This window comes from Sciurus carolinensis, chromosome 14 (assembly GCF_902686445.1).
Source record: "Sciurus carolinensis chromosome 14, mSciCar1.2, whole genome shotgun sequence".
NCBI classification, from domain to species: Eukaryota; Metazoa; Chordata; class Mammalia; order Rodentia; family Sciuridae; genus Sciurus; species Sciurus carolinensis.
In genome coordinates, this window is record NC_062226.1 from 73,334,852 (window position 1) to 73,352,124 (window position 17,273).

Genomic DNA, 17,273 nt, shown 5'->3' on the forward strand with positions numbered 1-17,273 from the left:
AACTAAAATTAATTTCACTAATTTTCTATTTTGTAAACTGTGACTATTAGTCCTTCCTGCTTCCATGTTACTCATGAAAATTTGTGAAGTGGGGCAAAAAAAAGTAGGTGCTCCCCTTGACTGCACCCACTCTGTAGAAGACGAAATCACAGGTGCTGCCAATCTGTTTGAGAATCAAAGTGAACAGAAACCTAGGGACCTTGGTGGAAGCAGTTGTAAACACTGAAAGCTTCAAGAGCAGTATCTCTGAGATGCCTTTTTTCAAAAGGTATTTCAAATATCTCACCAAAAAATATTTGAGGAATAATCTGTGACTGGAAAAAGAGTGTAGTCACAGTCACTAACAGCAGTTACTTTCATATTAACCAGGATGAGAAGGAAGATGAGGATTAAAACTATCTTAATCTGGAATATTTCGTATGAATTTTCGAATAAAACTTGGGAACCAAAACAAAAAAGATATTTAAAAAATAAAATGTGGCTACTAGAAACTATAGTCAGTCTTAAATTAAATTTCTATTGGCTAGTACCAAATTTCTATAGTGTAGAGCATTTAAGGAACCAGCTGTTGGTACAAGCATCATAGGTAGTATTTAAATAAATAACTGAAATGTTTCTACTTTACAAAGTATCAATTCTATCAAATACTCCCTTCTGATTCCTATACCTTAAGAGGGCTACTTTTAAAATACCCTCCATTCCCCACTATTATGTGTAATTATAATGCACCAATATGGAAAGAAAATGAGTTTGTGGGGGAAAAAAAAAACACCAAAACCCTCCTCAGTTGAGAACAGCTGTCAAAAACTCCTCTAGCTTGGACAAAAAGTAGAGTTTAAAATGTTTTAGTCAGCGTTTAGTCAGACACTATATCAATGAAGTATTTCCTGCTTGGAGAGAGTGGGAGTACTTGCTTACTATCCTGCTTCTCATGTTCTCAGGGCCACTGTTTATTTCATGATTGTTAAACACAACCCAGATATATACATCTGGGTCATCTCAAAATCAAATAGGAATGACTATGCATTATCAACTCCTCAAAGAATTTAAGTTATTAAAAAGCACAAACGAAATAAACCAGTTGCAATAATGGAGTGCTTTACCTTTCACACACTCGTTTCCTAGGAACAAATTCATACCATTTCCAAGTTATTAAATACATTTTCATTTGGTTAAACCTAAACCAGACCTTTAAGTTGTTCTTGGCTAGTGTTATAAAACATTGAGTAAAGTGTGTTTAAGAACCAGAGCGGGGACAGGTGCAAGGACACAAGCCTGTGATCCCAGCAACTTGGGTGACTAAGATAGGATGGTCATAAGTTTGAGGCTAGCCTCAGCAACTTAGCAAGATTGTCTTAAAATAAAAAAAATAAAAAGGGCTGGAGTCATAGCTCAATGATAAAACATTCCCTGGGTTCAAAAAACCAGAGAGGGAACAATCATGACATTAAAATGGAAAGTTTTAATTCATACTATTTTTGTTAAAAATAGAAAATCTGTTTTTAAGAAAACTTACAACAAAATGTGGATCTAGAATTAGTCATGTTGTAAAGGGTACCATAAAAAAATCTAAAAGTAAATATTCTCTCCTTTGAGTTTACATCCTGAATATTTACTTGTATAATACTTAGTTTTATTATTTACTTAGTATCTTTCATTGGTATAATCCTTAGTATTGAGATACATAGTGATTACAACCGTTTTATACTAAATCAGACATCAGTGGGATGCTTGCTATCATAGGGCCCAACTTACCAAGTAACAATTACTACCCTTAAATCCACTTTGTCACTCTTTCAAAGACTCAAATAAAAATGACTATCACTTAAATGCTAAAGAGTCATGCCTAAATAGTAAAGCATATTTTGATGCCTGTAGGTTGAACTTCAAGTAGGCATCATTGTTAAACCTTTGAAGTCTCACATGACATTATTCTCATCTGATATGTCAGTGATAAAGTTTGGTTATGTTGTCCCAGAACCATAAAATAATCATTCCAACCAAATAAATAATCTGCTGCTAAATACAGCTAAAAATGAAGCTTGTTAAACCCAGGTAATTTGAGCAGACTTTTTTTTTTTTTTTTTTTTAAACCAATTTGGTTGGTACTGGGGCTTGAATCAAGAGGCACTTTACCACTGGGCTCCAACCCCAGTCCTTAAATATTTTTGGATAGGGCCTTACTAAATTGGTGAGGTTGAACTAGACCTTGAGATCTTCCTTTATCTCCAAGTTGCTGCAATTACAGCATGTGACATCACACCTGGTTTTAAAAAAGACATTTAATACATATGCTAAAGGTTAATGGATGGGGAGGCAGATTAACCATATGAATTTAAGTATTACAAGTTTTTACTGAATGACACAATCATGAGTATCCCTGAAAAACTTAAATTAGAAACCAAATATTCTTAATATGTGAGTGTTTTACTAATAAGACCTTTACCATGGAATAGGTATAGAAGAGGTTTCTCAGTAAACAGCAAACTAGTTAAGTACTTTTCTCGTGGGGGTGGACATTATACAGCACCCTGTGGGTTCAATTCCCAATACCAAAAAAAAAAAAGGCGCTTTGGATTCTCTAATAGATGAAAACTTTTCATTATTTGTTTACAAGGTTGTTCAATTTGCATGTTTGAATATATATTTTAGTGATAAGCAGAGAAAAGAGGGTAGAAGCATGTTATACAGCCAGGATCAATTAACTTAAAATTTTGCTGTGGATTATATGCACAGGGTATCTGGAGATTCACTAGACACTAGTATTTGAGTTGAGTTTATGCAGGCTGGTTGGGTTGGTTTGTTTTTGCCCCCTGGCTGATGCCTGAGTTTCAAAGGGTAAATTCTTAAGTAAATGCTATTTATTTTGTGAACAGTTCCTGTTCTGGATTAACATTTCATGTTAAAGATTTCCTATTAACTTCTGAGTAGACTGGTTATCACAATCCCTAAACAGTTTTTGTTACATCATCAATCATTTCAGATATACAACCTGAGGTTCTGTGGTGACAGTAGCAATCAAAACCTTCGGAAAAAAATATTCAAAGATTATTAACTACTACGAAATAATCTTCATCTCGCTACTAATGAATAAAGTATCACATGTTAAATACAATTTAGCAACACCCGTACCCATACCAGAATGGAAAATAAAAGTAGCACTTGGTAGTTGTGAACAAAATGATCTACACTTATGCCACAAATGTTGACTTTTCCTTTTAGGAACTATTAACAGAGAGGCACTCTGGGTGGTGGGGAGTGTACTTTGCCTTTATATACTCAAAAAACAGCATTTGTCCATGGTAATAGGTATAACTATTGACATTTTAGTATTACTGCACATGTACACGTGTTTTGAAAGCAGATTTTACAAATGTAAAAAAAACTGATTTGTGAAATTTCAAGTTTCTTTTCCTTAAAAGCTGCTGCCTCATCACAAACTTTTATAGGTAATTAAAGGTACATAATTTTACTGCTTATCAATCAGCAATCACATCTGTCATCCTCCAAATTTATCATCTAATACTATGGACAAAAACCATTTAAGTGTGCACTCTAGTAGACATGTCATATTTGTACAAACTCAAAACATTTACACAAAATGGGAGACCATAAGGTATAAAATTTACCCAAAATATATGTCAAATATATGTGTGCCTTTGGAGAAGGTACAGGACAAATGAGAAGTTGGTTCTCAATGCATACAGATAAATTCATTTTGGAACCTTGTCAATATATTACCAATCCCAAAAGACAAAATAGCAGTTTGCTTAACATTATTACTAGTAGACATTTGCCCATTTTCATAGTTACTTCTTCACTTAATGCAGATATCTGCAAAGAAAGCCTTACTGAAAAGAATGATTCCAATCACTTGAAAGTTTTACAGATCTTAAACTTTTCACCATGTAACTTGATGTGACCAATCTCATTAAACTCAATTATTTTTCTCTCCAAGTTCTAAAAATTATTACTTATATACATTAAATTGGGACAATAGCCAATACTACATACTAGGCAATTTTAAGATCTCTTCACACGCCTAAAGCAAGTAGTTACAATCATTTAACAATTGAAACTGGCAATGCAAACCTAAATTCACCCTAGAAGACATTTTGGTTCCAAGGTCCAAGGTCACTATACCACACTGCCCTTTCATCATCAAATGCAAGGCCCACTGAATGGTTAGATTTACAAAAGGATCAGCCTAGTCATACAGCTAATTCATCATCATGGTTTGTCCTAGCAAAGCTTTCAGATGGTAGAGGTACAAACATTTGACTATTTAAATAGGAAACACAATAGTGTTGTTTTTTAAAAATCTGAGCACATTGCAAATACTCAGGCCATACTGAGAGAAATATTTAGGTCTGAATCCAAGAGTCTTGGTAGAACTGAATCTACCAATTTCCCTTCTCCCCTGTGATGTTCCTGACAAAAATCAAGCCTAAGTCCAAATGTTTCTTATAAAAAGTGACAATATTCTATTTTCACAAACCGATACAGTTTGAGGGCCCATTATCTTCCCATCTATCTCCCACATACACTTTGATTTAAAAACTTTTAAGATTTAAATTTTATATTTATTTGACGTTTGTAGAAGTGAGGGAGTAGAGTCTCATTTGAAATTGAAAAATCAAGTTTCCCTTCTTAATACCATGATTTCCAATTCCACTGTGATTCAACAGTTTCATTGTGAGGGAGGTACTGCCCTCAAATCAACACATAAGACTTCTACACACATTTCTCTTCCACTTAAAACAGAAGTAGCAGCATACTGACAAGATTGAAGGGTTAGGATTTCCATGCCTAACTGTAGTAATTTTGTGCTTTTGGCTCCTGTTGTCCTGGGGGTGCAAAGTCACATATAACCATTATCCTGATCTGTATTATCTGGCATCACACCTGCAAAGACCAAGTTCATGGTCATCTGCCTCTACTCCTTCTGTGAACAAAAAAATTATGCCTTAAGTCACTGATTAAAGCACAATATGGATAAGGGAAATAGCTCCTCATTGTTTGAATTTCATTCCTTTCCAAAGTTTTAAGGTTGGTTTGGATCCTGAAGAAGTCCATTCAGATCTTCAAAAACAAACTGCCTATCATGTGCCATCCTTGCAAATTTTTCAAAAAATTCATGATTCTCACTTGACATACAGAGTTCAAGAATGGCAATGGAAAATCAATTTACAATACAGCCATGCAAAATCTGTATATGCAAATGCAGCTATATAGTTAAATATGAAACATTTTCTATTTTTTCCTTTAGGATTCTAACTAAAGCTTAAAAACCCAATGAACAAGTGGAAGTTTCCCTCTGTACATGGCTTTTATTATTTACATAATACAATATAGCATCAATGCTGAAGAGCATGATTATGTGCAATACATAAATATGAACTATCTGTACACATCTGCAGATCTAACTCAGAACTAAGGTACATAAGATTGAAAGCAAAATTGAATGCCTTAAGAATAAAAGTAAAAACTAGGACTGAACACTGCAATAAATCAGAAGTAGTGCCTCGTGTACATACTTAACTATTTACAGATGAAAACAGGCATTACCACAACACTAATCTAACTATACTCATTTATATATAAAAACACAAGTTTCATACATCACAAAAAACCTTCCATTATAACACAGAAGTGATATTACCAGACAAGCATCAGTGAAGTATACTGCCTTTTCTAGTTGTTATTGTACAATGCTGTAGATAATGCAGCCCATGCAATACACCCAAGAACACTAGAGTCCTACACCCAAGTACAATTAATATGATAAAGCAGCCCTCTGCAAGTGGTGCTGGATACCACTAAGAAGTCTACTGCAGCCATGTTGGTTATGATTTTCCATGCAGAAGGATACAATTACATTAAGAACTGAAGTCTTTAAAAAGCTTTAAACATTCTTTCTTGAACCAAAACATTCAACAAAAGATGCACATGAAAAATTAACTGTTCGGATACCTTTGCAACTTAAAATTCAGATGCATGTTATTCAATAGAGCTGCTGTATATGAAAACCAAACAGTTTTAACTTCTTCTTGTAAACAAATTAATCCTAGCGCAGTTCTGTGCTACACGTTTTTAGTAATGAGAATAATGCAGGTATCTTCTGGTGCAGGCCAGCACAGTAAGGTTCAAAGATTACCTCAAGACCCAGTTGTTGGTTTGATGGTTTTACTTATAACCAGCTGTGATATTTACCTTTCACAGAATGTCTTATTTGACAGCTTTATAAGATCAATTCAACCAGGCTTACATATGGCACCAAATACTGATTTCATGGGAAGGTCTGATCCTCCTTATAGCATTCTTCCTGCTTCCAAAGAACATGTGAAAATTAAGAAAGTGAAGTTAAACTATGGTAGAAGTAGACTGCCAGTCCTTTTCTGGTGTACCATTTTTAAAAATATACAGGCACATAACACTAGCCAAAGATTATACCTTGATTACATTCCCAAAAGGCAGATAATGCTGCAAACATGCAGAGATTTCATTTATTTTGTTTGGCACACGGGAACTAAATTTTGTCCCTATTATTTGAGTATTTCAATTTGCTGTGCAGATTTTTATCCAATTTTATTCAGGGGAGGGCATATACATTTTGTAGGGCTGTATCTATCCAATTCTGCCTGTAACAAACACCCAAACATCCTAAAATATCAATTATAAGACAGACAAGTGTAAAGTAAAACTCTGGAGAACATCAAAGGAAAATGGCCATGCATCTGCTCTTTAATGTTTTCCTACGATATATTAAAATAAAAACAAAGTTTCAGTCTCTTCACTAGTAGTAATTTATATTCTCTGGATTTTTTCAGCCACAACAACTGGATTCTCTTTTCTGATTTTTGCTGCAGCTTCTGCTTTGTAATCATATGGACAGTTGTGCTTGTCAGAGTAACGGTGAAGTCCACAAAACAAATTTCCACATCGGCAGTCAAACCCTGTACAGACGAGAGGAAGCAGGGTAACTTGGGAACTTGTAGCAATTAAAAGGAAAAAAAGAGCCTTACTATAAATAAGAAAACAGTTTCACTGCTTTCCAACATAGAAGTCTGTCAAATTTTGATAGTCTTATCACTTTAAATTGTTAAAAAGCTTTAACCTACTTTGACATGAGAAATTCAAACAACAATTAAGTCTTCCCCTCAAAGGGCAAAAGGAACTGTAAAGGAAATGTGCTTAAGTCAAATTCCATCAAGAAAATAAAATAGGTTATTTGTCAGTTAATTCTACAAGGGATTTTCCTTCCATCGATTCCCATGTAGAATTTATACAGGTTCAAGAGGCAGGCTGACCTGAATTCAAAATATAGCTCTAGGTGGGCAAGGCACACACTTATAATCACAGGCAGGATAATCACAAGTTCAAGGCCAGCCTCAGCAACTGAGCAACTCTATCTCAAAATAAAAAATAAAAAGGGATGGGACAGGCTGAGGCTGAGTGGTAAAGTGTTCCTGAGTTCAATTCTAAGAACCTACCCCCCCCACTCCCCCCAAAAACCAACCATATATAGTCATCACTTAGAATATGTATGTATGTACATATATACTATACCACGTGGTGACTGGCTAGTGTTTCAAGTGAAAACCAGATAAAGTCGACCACAACATTCTGAGGTTTAAAGGAGACAAGTAAAAAAGGATTTCATACCTAGTTCAAAGTAGTTTTCCCTAAGAGTTACAAAGAAAAGCATCAAAAGGGATAAATCTGTCAATCCAAAAGAGGAAAATAATTTAGAAAGCCTGAAGGTAATGATAATCATGAGATTAGGAAGACAGATGGAAATTAAACCCAATTTTTAAACTTATTAATATCCAGCACTGCTGTGTCCTTCATAGCCCACTCTCCCTGAAAGTACTTACAGTGACCAAGAGCTCTTTAATTGCAGGCAGTAAAGTTAAGTATACATTCTTAGGTGTTTGTAATACCTGTAAGGCCAACTTTCTTTCTACACATGAAACATCTGTTCTTCTTTGGTTTGGGTAACTCAGGAGCTTTTTCTTCACTTTGAGAAGTACTGGGCTGAGAAACTGATGGACTGGGCTGGGTGACAACTGAAAAATAAGCATAAAAATTAGAGATCTGTCCAGAGATCTCTGGCTGACAATTATCTAAGTTAAAAAGGAAAGTATTTAAGAGAAAGAGTAAGATTCATACAATGTTTAGAATCCTTTTTTAAAATTCTTTTAATGACAGAACATCTTTTAAGTCTGAGAATTACCTGCCAACTCCCAGATGATTACTTGGCTCCTCAAAACTTTTATAAAGTCATCACTTAAGATATTCGATTTTATCTCAGTCTTAAAATCCAATACCAAAAAACAAAATACTAATTCTATGTTTTAAAGGCCTGGAGAGATTCTACATGTATGCTTAGTTTTTCTGTATTGAAATTTTCCTAAATGTGAACTTCTCAATTAGAGCAGCACAAATTTATTACTGTTCAGTAAATAGAACTGCCAACTTCCAAGGTACCTGGCTATAAAAATCATGTTGGTTTCTATGTTGACTAAAAACAAAAAGATCTTGTTGGTGACCTCAACAAATTTTGACGAAGTCCAAACCATTCATCCCTTAATTAAATTGAGATCCAAAAATTTTAATAAAATCATTTTGCCATTTTCACAAGTCTGTCACAATCTAAAAGTGCTTGTGAGGTTTTGACTTTAGGAAATTAAGGATTCCACTCAAAGAACAGGGTTTTAGATATGGTATGATTGTGTTACTTTGAAAAGTCCCACCTTTTCTCCATTTCTAAGCTTTAGTTCACATTTATCAATAGAATTTATCACAATTAGACTGTATTAAAGCACATAACCCAACTAGTTCCTTAAAAGACCAAAATTTACTTCTTATATTAATCCAACTATACCTTAAAACACTAGAAACTTTTTAAAGTTTTAATACTGATATAAAGTTTAAGAATAGAAACTCTATGTATGCAATGGTAAAATCACTACCTATACATTATTCTAGCACTGCTGCTATTAGCCTATCCAAGCTTTTATAGAAGACAGATTGGTTTAATGTGAACTTAAAAATGCCCTAATTTTTCATTTGCATGAGCAATATTCACTGGAATCAATAGCCTAATATCTTAGAAAATATTCTATTACTATTTCTTTCTATTATTACAACCTTAATATAATTCTGATAGTATGAGGGTAAACAGGATTGTGAGTGGGTATGGTGTCAGTCATTTCTTTGCCCCCACCTGAAAAATGAATAGTAAGCTCCCAAGACACACAAGGAAGAAGAGGAGAGAGGTGAAAAACATGATACAGAAAGAGCAAATAGTAGTGAACCACAGAATGTCTTCCAAGTAATAATAAATGCAGATACTAGTTACAGATCTAACTCAAAATTATGCTTTTAAGGTCAGCAATTAAAAAAAAATGAAGGATATAATTTTTCCCCCCCAAAAGGACGAAACTGCTTTCAAGACACCAAATATAAAAATTCACCTGCCATTTGTTGGCCGAAGTATCTGACCTTCACTTAGTAAGACTGATAATAGTGCAGATAAAACTGAATCCAATGTTAGCAAAAGCAAACCTCCAAAGAAAATTACAACCACTGACACTGTTTCCCACAATGAAGTGTTATATTGTATTCAGTCACCACTCTATCAAAAAAGGATGAACTGATTTGAATAAACCATATGTATACAGCTAATTCTGATAATCTTGCAACATTAGGGCACTTTTGGCAGTGCTATAAACTCAACCTCAAAGTCATGACCTGTTGAAAACCAAAATGCCCTTCCATACTAAACTCCTACAAAAGATGAGACAGGGATCTTGTATATCTTTAATGTTTAGTATTAAGTTCTCTGTTTGAATGTTTTCTACAACATTGACAATATCAAGACTGAACAGTTATTGCTCTTGACTATAAAATGTTCCTTAATGGCCTTGAAAAATTTAAGTTTATTAAGTTCTTAACACATCCAGCCTTCAGATTACAAACTTTGGTGATCTGTAAGCCTGAGGGCAATGGGAGGAATTAATGGAGAAGACAGTAAAATGCACGGTTGTTTTATACTTCAAGATACTTTAAAAGATAGTTCTTTATTTGGCGTCTATTTCATGGCTCTCCCTCCTATTTGATCCTTCAATGGGAAGGAGAATCCCGCCACCAACTTTCTCTTGTACTACCAAATCCAGAACTGAACTCATATTAAACAAAAAGCATACCTGGCTCTGACACCTCTGTTTTCGGGGTAGTTATTTTGTCCTCTCTTGAAATGCTCATTTCTGTCATTTGCTGAGTTACAGGCAAGGCAGCCACAGGCACATTTCTATTTGAGTTCAAGCAAACAATTATTTTTAAAGATATTAAGGGTACTTCTTTTAGATAATAAGTTGTCATTTCAACTTTAAATTATATATTATTTCCAACATGATCAAGTGGAGCTAGATAACCTAAAAAATTTTAGAAGATATTGGATGCCCAGCATAAATGGTTGAGAACAAAGAAAGCAATTTGATAAATGGCTCATCAACTCAAGGGTGCTTATTTGTATAGGCCACCATATGCTATCATAACCAACTAGGAATTTTTAGCTGTGGCTATAATTTAACTTAAGAACAAAAGGAGCAGCTGTGCCAAAACACCTGTGTGGCACTTTAACACTCTCTACTATCCCTAAACCAGTTACAAGGAAATAAAAATACAGCATTCGAAACACAAGTGTCCTTGAAGGGTTTCTGGAGTACACTGTGATGTACATCTTTACTCAACCACCTAGGAGTCAGATTTAAAAACACTGAAATCTTTGTCCAATGCACGCAAAGCCAAGGGCATCTGACACATTAACATATTCATTTTTATATGGATAATAAACATTGATTTCTTCTAATGCCACAGAAACTCTTCGATGTTCAGCCTTACCTTGATTTTTCAGATGTGCTGCCAGCAGCACCTTCACAGTTGTTTAAGCTAGCCTCTGCTCTCTGTACAGATGCAGAATCTGAGGTAGGACTGTTGGAACCACTGGCTGTTCCTATTTGAGAAAAGGAATTTGTAAGAAACGAATAACACTACAAAAACTCAGTGACAACTTAATAAGTAGTAATACTTGCATTTAATTAGGTAAGTGATTTAAGCACTTTCACTTTGCTGCAATCCTACACTTGAGTATCCAAACAAAAAAAAATTTTTAAAGTCATATCCATTGAACAAAAACATGAAACAAAACCTCAAAATGAAAACTGAAAAAGCTAAAAGATGCTTGTAGGTAGTCATTCATTCCTGATGGATGCAGTCATGTAAAGTACTGGGGCTGTTGCTTTAATTTTAAGCTCTTGTCAGGTCTTCTCTCCTTGAGCTTTCAGCATTCTCAGTCTCGGGGCCCAATTTCTGGATCTATATTGTATGTCCACCAGTTCTTCGAGTGTTTTCCTTGGAAACAACTTACCCATTGGGCTCATTCTGCCACTATTCTGCTGTCTCTGAAGATGTTCTTTGTAGCAAACAGAACACATTCCATTTGTCCTAGGATTCCCATAAAAGCCACATCCTGTACTACACAGCATGGGCCCTGGGGTCTGGTTAGTCTCCTGAGCCATATTTTTCTGCTATAAACAAAACAAAACAAAATTTTAGTAAGTAGCATGTTGCCAAAATAAATTAGTAGAATACAATCACTAATGTACCTGTTATTTCTGAATACCAGTCTATTACTAACAAAAACCCAAATTGTGCTAGCAGAGAATTAGGAATGCTTTGTTGCCTTTATAAAACAAAGAATATAAAAGGAATTGTTTTAGAACCAAAAAGAAATTCTACCATTACATACCCCAATTTATTATTTACCTGTTACTATTCTTGACTTCAATTTCCAAAAAGGTGGGTCTGCCTGCTGGATATCAGGATTGTTATAATCAACTGGAGAAACTGTATTTTGACTTTCTGCTCCCCAACTCTACAAGTGGACCATTTCAAATGATGTCTTTTAACTTCGTTAGCTAAAAACATTAAATGGAATTTCCGAATATGGTAGGGAAAACCCCCTAATCATAACTAATCACTATTTCTATATTTATTAGTGGTGTTTTATTTTTATTATTTATTTTTTAGTGGTTCTTTAAACTGGATGAATATTGAATTTTGCCTTAAAAGCTTTCTTAAAATCACATCTGAATATATGTGGATGCCATCAGTAATACGACAATTCTGCTGTGAGGTAGGAATTTAATTTGTTTAAAGCCAGCACTTTTAAGCACCAATTATCAACCATAAATTTCTGAGCCAAAAGCTTTTCTAATAACAACACTCACCATCCTCATACAAAAACAAAAACAAAAAATCCTTCCATGCCCAAACAATATATAAAGCAATATAAATACACAAACTTTAGTAATGGTTAGTATTTAATGCTCAGTTATTAGAGAGAACTTTAAACAGCAAGCATACCTTTGCTTTTCCACAAGTCTTGTTAGAATTAGCATAAAGGTTTCCCTCTAAGAGGAAATACTGCTTTAAATTTTTTTGAAAACTGTGTAAAAAGCATTATTTGAGAGCATCTGATTAAGGGAAATATGCTCTAACTTGTGGTGGTCATTTGTCCAACTAAACCAAAACACATTCTAGTGAGTTAAAATGTTGTTTTAAGAAATACTAACTTTTGGTCAAAATTACAAAAATAAAGGGGAATAAATTTTATTTAAATACCCTTTTTGCCCTATTTTTGTTAGAACATTATAATCATACACAATAGTGGGATTCTGTTACATATTTGTACATGCGCATGACAACAATATAATTCGGTCCGTATCATTGCCCAACATTTTCCCTTTCCCCAACTCTGCTGACCCCCTCTTTGATTTTCATGAGATCCTGCTCCTTTCATTTCCTTTTTCCTCTCTAGTGAAAATAAACAGTTTTTGACCTGGTCAGAATCCTTACAATTATTCCCCTAAACATTTAAATGACAGCAACCTTTCCTTGTTAGCAAAAGGTCTCCATCATATTTCAAGGAAATCAAGCTTATGTGGAGAATGACCAAGATCTACAACTTACTTAGAACAATGGTTATTAATTTAGTTGACACTGTCTCTTTAAATAGTAAGTGGAATTTAGCTGACTCATTTTGGAGCAGGGTAAACATTTCAACATTACTTATGAAGTTTAATAAACCCTTTTAGTTGACGTTTTTCAATGTTAAAAATATCAAAAGCAAAAAAAAAATTAAACTAATAAACTGTGTATTTTCATTCCCATCATGCACAAGTAAATCGCCTTTTGAAGAAAAGTTGGGCCATTCCCTGAAGCCCGGTGAAGAACTATGCTAATTCACTTTTTATCCTAGCTCCCAGTGTCATTTGGCATAGGCTTTAAAAACACTGTCCTCAATTAAAGCTCAACCAATCAAGTCACATGAAATAATTTTAATCTGAATAAAATCCTTTTTATATAAACACAACAGGGATTTCCCATCTAACAACTTCACCCATTCCGACAAAGTATTTCACCTTTGCTTTTCTACAAAAAACATTTTCCTTCAATTCACTGTAAATAAATTTTTAACTCAATCACAGAGAGACAACAGGCATCAATATTCTCCAGGTCTTCCCATCTTTAGGTTTTTTTTACCCCTAGAAAGCCAGCTTTTAAATGCCATCACATGTGCACAGCTTGCCTTAATATTTCTCAGCAGCTTAGATCACATGGGAGGGCGCTTCAGCCTGTCACAAGGCTGCAATGTGACAGGCTGAGCTGGATGGAGGCTCTCACATAAAGCCTAGTCAACAGGGGCCTCTGAAATCAGCTTCTATTTATATCTCAGAGCCTGACAACTCCTACACAACCCCAAGAACTAAAGATGCAACATTCATATATTCCAAAATAAGAAAAACAAAACAAAATGTGATTAAGACTGCTGGTTTTTTCTAATAGGGAGGATTAGAGAACAATCTCAAATCCAATCTAAAAGACCCAAGCATCATTAATCACTCATAAAGCCCCAAATGGTCAGGCTTGCTTACAAAAACAAAACAAAACAAAAAAACAACACAACTAATCAGAGTTCAGAGAGAAGGGATGCATAAAAAATCCTTATGTTTAGAGACAACTATTTGAGTTGGGCGTTAGTGTTCACCATTAGCATTTCCTTTCGGTTCTCAAAAAATACCATTACTATTTGCCACCTTCAAAGTTGTTAGAAACTTGAGTTATTCATGGGTCAGTCCGATCAGGCACAGGGGGAATGCATATTTTCTGTAGTTTGTAGTTTTTCTAACTATTAGCCTAAAAAACCTGGGTGGGTAACTTTATATTCTTCAATTCAAAATCCGAATGAAGAGCATTTACACCTCTGGAATAAAGTTGTTTCAGATGCACATGGTCTTTTAAGATGTCAAAAACACTCATTTCACCTGGAGTTGAGACCCGAGTTCTGGTCTCTAAATCTACCAGTAAGCCAGTGACCTTGGACAAGTCCTTACTCTTCAGATCTCAATTACTTCTGCTAAGTGGAGCTTGATTTTTAAAAGCTCCTTCCCAGGCTTAAGGTCAGGCATGAGACCAAAAAAAAAAAAAAAAAAAAAAAAAAAACTACAACCAATCCTTCGTTTTTGGACATTTTAATTAAAAAACTCGAAAAAATCAAATTGCAACATTTTCATCAAATGGAGTCCGGAAATCCAACTTTAAAAAAAGCAAAACTTAGAAATGAGAAGTAAAATGAAATTCATTTAGATTTTTATAAGTTTGTAAATGATTTGAACCCCAAATGTAAAAACAGGGCTGTGACCTATATATGCTACTTTATCTTAAATATCTCCTCGGGCAATAGTTCTTGGGACGAATTCAATCAATAAGGAAAACCGGACCCATTCCTCAAATCACAGATACATGGAGTGCGTGAAAATCCAGCCAAAAATTTCATATTCACCAGCTTAAATGGACGAAACAAAGGAAAAGGTGCTCCATTTCCTCCCTGAAAAGGATCTTGCGGGGGTGGGGGTGGAGAAACGCAGCGACATTGGAAAAACTAAAATACCAACAGAGGACCAACGGAGGACCCTCGACTCCACGCTCCAGTGGATTTTAGAGCAAGTTCGGGTCCCACTGGTCTCCCCCATCCCCCTCCAAGCGAAGGCCTTACTCAGGAAGCCCAGCAGGGCCTTCTCCCAAAACCACTGAGTCATGCAGAACCGCAGCTCCGCAGGCCCGGCGGGCCCCTCTCCCCGCCCGGCTCGCGCTGCCGCGACCCCGAACGGCTCATTCGAGGGGGAAAGCCAGGCAGAGCGGCGGGCAGGGGGTCGGGGCGCGGCTGCCGCCTTGGCCTTTGTTTTCCCGGTCGGGCTGCTCACACCAGGCGCTGCCGCCGCGGGGGGCCGGGACCGACACGCGAGCCCCGGGCCCGGCCCAGCTGAGGCCGCACGCCGGGCATTGTTCCCGACCGTGCGACTGAGAGCGCGCCAGGGGCGCAGGCAGCCGGGCCCCGGCGACAAATGACGCCTCCGTCTTTGTGCTTCCTGAGCTGGCGGGCGGGCTCCCTCCCCCGGACACCTTCATCCGCGGCCCACTCGGGCTTCGCCGCAGGCCGGGGCCGCCCCGGCCCGAAGCCCGCCCCCAGCGCTGCACTACTCACCCTGCGGGGGCCGGAATGCAGAAACCGAGCTCGCGCGCTACGCCGGCGCGATAGAGCGGGGCCGAGGCCTCCGGGAAGGACGAGCCGGGCGCCTGGAGCCGCCGCCGCGAACCGGGAGCGGGTCGGGGCCGCAGGCGGAGGTGGCGCCGCCGCCGCCGCGGGGTCCTTCTTTGTTCCTGCAGCAGCGCCGAGCGTGGCCGGGACACGCCGGAGCTCGGGAAGTGGGAGGAGGGAAGCGGGGGGGGGGCAGAGGAGGAGGCGGAGGGAGGACCGGAGGCCGCGGCTGCTAACGCTGCTCTAGGCGTTCGACCGTCGTCGCCTCACGCCTCCACGGGCGGCAGGCTGGGTCGAGGAAGGGGGTGAATGGAGCGCACGCAGCGAGGTCGGGGCGTTGCGAGTGTCCACCGATGGCGCTACCCGTCTCTTCTGCCACCGCCGGGGAAGCTGCGCGGCTCCCGGCAGCGAGTGAGCCCTAAATCGAGATGCAGACAGCTTCGCGACCTAGCCGACTGACGCTCGCTCTTCGCCCTGCGCTCGGGCTGTGAGGGAAAGGGGGGTGGGGGGCGGGACCTGTGCGTCAGCGAAAACCCCGTCGGGAGCGACGGGCAACGCGATGACGTCACGGGCACGAGGCCCCGCCCCTGCCTTTGGTCACCGGCTCAGAGGGCGGGACCGAGCCCGGCTGCGCAGCCTCTTCGCAAGCCTAGACTCTCACCCGGCGGCCGGCCCCTGGGTGGAGCTGGAAAGAGCAAGTCCTGGGGAGGTTGCGTTTCTATTTTTAACTCGATTGTCCGCCTTCAGCCTCCCTCCTTCCGATTTTCTCACTCGAGCCCGCTTTTCGATGAGTTCTCACGCATTGTTTCCAACTCTGCGCAGATGTCCTTTCCCCCCCGCCCTCCACCCAGGCATTAGCTTTCGCCTCCAGAAAAGGAATGACCCCTTGGCTTCTGGGTCTTCTGTTTACGAAACCTCCCACTCCATCCTCCGCCCCCGCGTCTTTTTAGTTCCAAGGTCCAAACCTGAGCCTGGCCCAGACACCTCCCGCAAGGCTCGGGGCAGGTAGTGCTCGCTGGCTCTCGGAGCTCGCCCAAGGTCACGGGTGGTTGTGCAGAGTCAGGAAACGCTGGCCCACTGGCTGCCAGTCCTCGGCCCGGCGTCGCTGTTCTGAACAAACTGTTTTGGCCAGCCTGTAAAATCCCTGGAAATGGACTATTCCAGCAAAGCGTTGTGAACTGGGAAAGCACCAAATGTTCTGCTGAAGAAATGTAGTGAAGGGACAAACAAACTAGACCTGAGACCGAGATCAACAAGAGGCGGAGCAGGAGGTTTCGTGCAGAGGAGATTCAAGAAGGGAGGGATTAGGCAGGCAATTCAGAAAAGAGGCTATACCCCGACCTCTGTGAAAGGCCTAGTTAGCTCGAAACACAGAACCTTCTCAAAGCACTAACAAAAAACATTTTCAACTGATCTATCCAGTTGTTAGAATTGACTTTGCTTCAAATCAAACACTACCAAGTTGGGAGTGCTAACCAGTCATCTAACAAATACGTAGAAATAACGTTTAGACTCATCATCATTAGAGTGGAGTGACAGACCCTTTCTGTGTTTTCCATTTGCTGATCAGAAAAAACAAAAACATCTGGGAATTCTTTAAAGATTC

The 17,273-nt window shown here is 38.3% G+C and overlaps 1 protein-coding gene across 2 annotated transcripts; it reads right to left on the reverse strand.

Moving 5' to 3' along the window:
* Positions 1-6,721: 6,721 nt before the first annotated feature.
* Positions 6,722-16,498, reverse strand: Zfand5 (zinc finger AN1-type containing 5). 2 transcript variants are annotated; one of them, XM_047523740.1, is made up of 6 exons: positions 15,614-16,498; positions 11,435-11,591; positions 10,909-11,020; positions 10,212-10,315; positions 7,944-8,069; positions 6,722-6,956 (listed from the first exon to the last, which is right to left on the reverse strand). In XM_047523740.1, the coding sequence occupies exons 2-6, from the start codon at positions 11,583-11,585 to the stop codon at positions 6,808-6,810; spliced, it is 642 nt and encodes a 213-aa protein (XP_047379696.1). In that variant the 5' UTR covers positions 11,586-11,591; positions 15,614-16,498; the 3' UTR covers positions 6,722-6,807. The 2 variants fall into 2 exon arrangements, with proteins under 2 accessions (XP_047379696.1, XP_047379695.1); XM_047523739.1 differs by having other exon boundaries at positions 11,435-11,594; positions 15,614-16,493.
* Positions 16,499-17,273: the final 775 nt, after the last annotated feature.